At 29.5% G+C, this 6413-nt stretch overlaps 1 protein-coding gene across 1 annotated transcript; it reads left to right on the forward strand.

Moving 5' to 3' along the window:
- The first annotated feature begins 2015 nt into the window (after nt 1–2015).
- On the forward strand, nt 2016–5156 carry LOC113386340 (probable ATP-dependent RNA helicase Dbp73D). The gene is made up of 12 exons (XM_026624125.1): nt 2016–2029; nt 2147–2276; nt 2338–2499; nt 2570–2653; nt 2949–3126; nt 3279–3470; nt 3537–3725; nt 3819–3993; nt 4196–4315; nt 4518–4698; nt 4782–4901; nt 4996–5156. Exons 1-12 carry the CDS (start codon nt 2016–2018, stop codon nt 5101–5103), a joined length of 1653 nt encoding a protein of 550 aa, XP_026479910.1. The 3' UTR covers nt 5104–5156.
- The last annotated feature ends 1257 nt before the right edge of the window (nt 5157–6413 follow it).

Raw genomic sequence — 6413 nt, forward strand, 5'->3', positions numbered from 1 at the left:
CCTGACAGGATGCACAGATTCAGACTCCCGTTGAGAATTTAACCATCTTTCAAATCTTGACATTAGTACTGTTAAATCACTAGGTGAAGGAGGTACGTGGCCTCCTACATAAACCTGTGTTCTACGCATAGATCCACCCTCCACTGGATCTACATGACCAAGTACACGTCGATGTATTTCCAGAATGTCATTGATAGTAATTTCGCCCATTCTGAAATTTATAAATATAAGTTGAATATTTGTTTTTGTTGTCATAATTGTAATAAATATTTATTACCTATTTAGTATACTTGAATTTATATACTTCATGGCAGAATCTAAACCCAATATCTCATTGTGTTCGTCTATACTTTTTCCCATGACTGCCATTCTTGTTTCAAGAACAGAACGAGTCTGTTGTAATGTCATAGTATTACCTTCAATAGCAACTGTGTGGTAAATATACTGAAATTTCAATATACTTTTTAGTAATGATATAACTCAATTATTTTTATTTAAAACTACTAACACTAAAATATGCTTCCTCTTTGCCCTTCTTAATGATCCATTAGATTCAGGTATAGCAGCTAAAGCGTCTCTTTTTCTATCAATACTCTCAAGACGAGTATTATCTATATTTGCTACTATTGTAGATGTTCTTTGCCGGTTTGAAACTGCATCAGTGTGGGTGGGACAATATGTGAGGGCCTATTATAAAAACTTATGTTTTTATATATTTACAATAAAAAAAATGTAATTAGAAGTATGCTCTACTTGAAAATATAGTTGGTCTGCTTTAACAATATCTTTTTTTGTTTCTTCCAAAAATTCTCCATATTTTGTTAAAACATCTGGATGCTTTGGTGCCAATGCTGCAGCATGCTCAAATAATTTAAGTGCTCTATCCAGTCTTCCTTGCACTTTTAAATCCATTGCTGCCTTCAGTGATGACAAAGCTTCAATTTCAGAAACTATTACAAAATATAAATATTAATGTAATCTAACATCTAAATTAAATGCTTTTCTTGAAAGATATTTCCTATCAAATACACCTTTATTAGCTTCTTCATTATCAATAGAATATTGGTTGATTAAAGCATAGGACTCTTCACCTGCACCTAAATAATATCCTTGCGGAAAATAACTATATGCAAGTTCATAATTTGATTTTTTAGTCTTATTATAACATGTGTAAATTATCGCAACTAATCCTATCACAAGAGATACGATGATCAATGAGTGTCCCTTGACCATCACTTTTGAATTTATTGAGCATCTAATATATTTACAATTATTGTAAGCTCAATAATAACATATTTTTATTTTTATGCATTCAAATTTTAGAACAATCCTACAACATGTAATTCTTAACAATTTATACATTTTTACAATTATTGTAGGCGTTTGACGTTTGACGTCGATAGCAATTGTCAAATTTGACAGCTGGTAACTATTTTGACATCTGGGATCTGGTGGCGCTTTTGAAGAAAATGAAGTTCGCAAGATTGCCACTCACACCTTTTTTTTAATCTTTAGTAGTTGGTACGGGTTATTTAATTATTAGAACGATTTTAAAAAAAAAAATAAAGTTTTCTGCTACTATTCGACTATTGAAACTTAGATTTTTTTGCTTGCTTTAGGTGAACTATAATTTATTTTAATTTATCTTATCGAAATTTGTTAAAATAATAAATTTGGAACACTTTTATGGCGACAACTGTAGTAGAAAACTGGAACCATCAAGAAGCACGTGGTAACTGTCAAGCAAATAAAAGTCAATGCGTTCAATATTTAGGTTAAATGTCATTTATTTATTATAAATAAATAATATGGATTTATTTGTAATTAACAGGTACTGTTTTATTTGTTTTATATTCTATATTTGAAACTGGCAATATTAAAAAATAATGGACTTTTTAGATATGATGAGGAAAGGGAGAAAATATTTTCCATAATGATTCAGATAAAAAGAATGAAATCTCTATTTTAAAAAGACTGCAGAAAAAAAATTATTAAAAAAGAACAAGCTAGACTAAATGAACCAAAACAGGCTATAGAAAAAGAAATCTAAATATTGATGTGGTTAAAAAGGAATTAACAAGCGAACAACTAGTAAATGCTGAACAAAAAGTAGATAATCAATCTACGCCAGCAGATGAAATTGCAGAAAAACTTGGCACGTAGATAATGCTGAAAATGAGAAAACAGTAAATGCACAAGATGCTGCTAAAGAGAAAAATCTTGAAGATACTGGATTTACTATCTTGGGAAATGAGAACTTTCAGAAAAAATTAAAAGTATTGTTACTATTATTGCAAATCCTAAATATATTTTTATGTTATATATATTTTTTTGCAGGTAAAAAGGGTTCTTCCATATTGGTTGGCAAATCCAACAGTAATGTCATCAGATTTGAAGAATAATATAACCAGCATTGATACTATTGATATGTTGAACGAAACTATAAAAAATAATTTGAAAGCTTTAAAAATTGATCATTTTTTTCCAGTGCAAACGACAGTAAGTATAATATATTATTTCTCACATTTCATAAAGTTTATTATTTTCTATTATTTTCGATTGTTTGTAGCTAATACCTTGGCTTTTACAAGGCATAAATGTTCCTGAACCTTTACGACAATCTGATGTTTGTGTTTCGCCCCAACAGGAAGTGGTAAAACTCTTGCGTTTGTTATACCTATTGTTCAGGTACAATTTTTATATGACTGCAATATTTTATTCCAATATAAATTAAAATTATTATTTGAATGTGATAATGTAATTAAATAAGATGAGCAATTATTGTATGCTGTTACTTGTTTTATTTATTTATATATTTATTTATTCATAAGCAAGCCGTAATCAATAATAATAGATATTATTTCAGGCTCTTGTCAAGAAATGAAATTCTTTATGAATGAAACTTTATGAATATTTAAAAACATAAGGTAAAATTATCTAATTTTTAGGCTTTATTAACAAGAAGAGTTCGTAAAGTACGTGCTTTAGTAGTTCTGCCTGTGCACGAATTAGCTGTTCAAGTATACAAAGTATTTCAAAGTATGGTAATTGGAACTGATTTAAAGGTGACTCTCTTAGCAGCTCAAAAAACACTTGTTCGAGAACAAAGTTTTTTAGTTAAAAAATGTTAGTATTTTGTTTATAACACAGTAGTAATAATAGTTGAAAACATTTACAATATGTTTCAAATTGACCTATAGTGCAATTTTTTGCTACTAATATAATATAGGAACACATTTTATATCCATTAAAATGTTTTTAAAAATCAAATATTTTAGCTTGCACTGGAGAATATTTAAGCAATTGTGATATACTAGTTTGTACAGCTGGTCGGCTTGTTGAACATTTACATTCAACTCCTGGATTTACTTTGAAAGGTTTGCGATATTTGGTTTTGGACGAAGCTGATAAAACAATGGAGCAAACACAGAATGATTGGTTACTACATGTTGATAATCACTTGAGGAATGGTAATATATATTATTTTATTCGGTTTGCCCTTTTACAAGTCTATAATGAATAATTACTCCATTCAGAATTTAATCAAACCGTTCGGTCCACAACATTATCATTGAAAACTTTAAAGGATATTTCTGAACATCCGCAAAAATGGTTGTTCTCAGCAACATTATCTCAGGATCCTGAGAAGTTGCAAAAAATTGGTTTATTTCAACCAAGGTTATTCACTACAGTTTCTAAATCTCTTGACGATGTGCAAATAACAGGTAATTTTTAGAGTTAATGTTCCACAATATTTAACATAACTAAATATATTGTTAGTATATATTTTATTTTAAAATAATTTGTTTAATTACAAGGCAAAAGCATCAAACGAGGAGATTTCATTGGAAAATACACAACACCAGAGGAATTAAAAGAATATTATTGCATTACTAATATATCTATAAAACCATTGGCGATGTTAACACTTATTAAAGAAAAGTCCTGGAAGCAGGTGCTTTGTTTCACTAATTCATCTAAAGCAGCACATAGGTATGGAAATATTTAATTTGCAATAGAGGCAAGTCAAGTAGTATATCTACAGTCTATGCACTTTGTTTTGATATTAAGTAACTAGGCCCTTGATTGACAATCATTGAATTTTTTAATTAAAGAAATTACATGGCATTGATAAACTATATTTATATATTGCTAAAGAAAGTTCAAATATTCATTTCTTTCATTCTTTTTTCAGATTATCACTTTTATTGCATCATATGGCACCAGATATGAAAATTTCTGAGTTATCAGCCGCTCTTGATTTTAAAACAAGAGAAGACACATTGCAGAAGTTTGCAAAAGGAGAAATTAATATGTAAGTTTGAAAAATTGAAATTAAAATATAAAATATATGGATTATATAAGATCTTCAAGTTTTGCTATTAAAACTACATAACACTATTTATTAATTGACTTGATTTAAAATATAATCTATTTTTATTCATGTGCACCTACAAAAAATTTGTCAAAGTTAAAACTTTAAATGAGATGTATTAATTCACCTTTTTTTCTTTAAGATTAATATCAACAGATGCTTTAGCTAGAGGAATGGATATTGACAATGTTGATGTCGTTCTTTCATATGATGCCCCACACCACATTAAAAATTATATACATCGTGTAGGCCGAACTGGCCGAGCTGGTAAATGTGGTGAAGCAGTTACTTTTATTGAAAAATCTTTTTCAACACAATTTCAGGTACAATAAATTTTTAAAACACGTACACACAGAAGGGTATAATAATAAATGAATGTGTATTATAATTAATAAATATTTTAAAGGCAATGATAAAGAGCAGTGGAAAAAATGCATTACCAGAAATAGAGATAAGTTCTGAAGCTTTAGAAAATAATATGGAAAAATATCGCAATGCTCTGGAAAGTCTGAAGACAACTCTTCAGGTGAAATATTGTTTTTTATACATATAAAATTACTGAACTTTTAAATATTTGCGAAACATTTATGCTTATTTCATAATACTTTTATTTTAAATAGAAAGAGGAACAGACTAATGTTATCGTAAGCAAGATGGAGAAGAAAGGAAAATTAAAAAGGAAAAAGAATACGAAAGCATCAAAAATTAAGAAAATGAAATTAAATTAACTTGGATAAAAAACTCATAAAACATTATGAATATTCAGTGTTTAAAACATCATGAACTTCAAAATATGCAACTTTGCTAATGTGCAACATTGCATATTAGCAATTGAGTCGCACTCTAAATAAAAATATGAGTACGAGTTTATATAATTTGAAAGAGAATATAAGACCATTTGTATATTATTTTCTGTGTTTTGTTTAGCATTGGACTCACTTTAATCTAGCATTGGACTCACTTATCATTGTGAAAGCCATTTATCATAAACCGAACAAAAGTATTTACTACATAATAGTTTGAAGGAATAAATTACCATTTTTATTGCATTGGATTTGTTTGGTACAATAAAATCAATGGCATAGCTAGGGTTTTCTTGAACAGATGGATCAAAAATCATACAATAGAAACAATTTATACAAAACCAATTTTATTTTGAAGTTGTAGAATTAACTAACTATTTATACAAAACTATTTATGGCACTAATTATATGATAATGAATAACGAGTGGGCGTAATGTTTATTTACAAAATGTATCTAACAATTGATCGAGCGACCCTCTCTCTATTCTAATTGCGAAGCATTGCGCTGGGTGCGCTATTGTCGATTCCGTGCACAAGTGCATTGGCCGCAGCCATCTTGAAAAAATAACTACTCGACTCAATCGAGAAGTCATGGCGCGTTGTGGCATAGGGTGCGTGAGTTAGTGACGAAAAATGTGAAAATTAGCCAATTGATTAGTGTTGTTTTTCAAATATTTCTATGCATTTTAAGTGATTAGTGTATCTAGTGGATTGTGTTTGTGTTTTCTGTAATGGAATTACGTCTACACTCGCCGCGGGGGCCGAACCCGTTGTTTATCACTGGCCACTAACCTCGGGCAGAGGATCGGTAAGGGATAATGATATGGATATATAAAAATATTTCATATAAATTGCTTGTTAAAGCTAAGTTAGTTATAGCTGTCTGTTAATATTTTTTGTGGGTCTCGAGCCGCGCGCGGGACTATATTTCTTAATGGCTATTTCCATGCATAACAAAAAAATCTTGAAACTATGATTACTGTCAGCTCTCTATGTGTTGTGTATCAAAAACAAGCTATATTATATATTCTATGAACAGATGAATTATTATTAATATCCCATTGAGTGTAAAAGTCTGAAATTTTACTTCGTGTTCTATGTTTACATGATGTAAGTTTGTGTAGTAGGAGGTAAATCTTTGTATCTATCGTAACCTCGCGCCTTCGTGCTGTGTCAGCTGCCTGGTCATACATGTTTTTAGTTGATTATAGTTTCTCTTCTCTTCATTTTTTAT

Source organism: Ctenocephalides felis, unplaced genomic scaffold, assembly GCF_003426905.1.
Source record: "Ctenocephalides felis isolate EL2017-DRISC unplaced genomic scaffold, ASM342690v1 CF-g0.4_SCAFFOLD_03571, whole genome shotgun sequence".
Classification (NCBI taxonomy): Eukaryota; Metazoa; Arthropoda; class Insecta; order Siphonaptera; family Pulicidae; genus Ctenocephalides; species Ctenocephalides felis.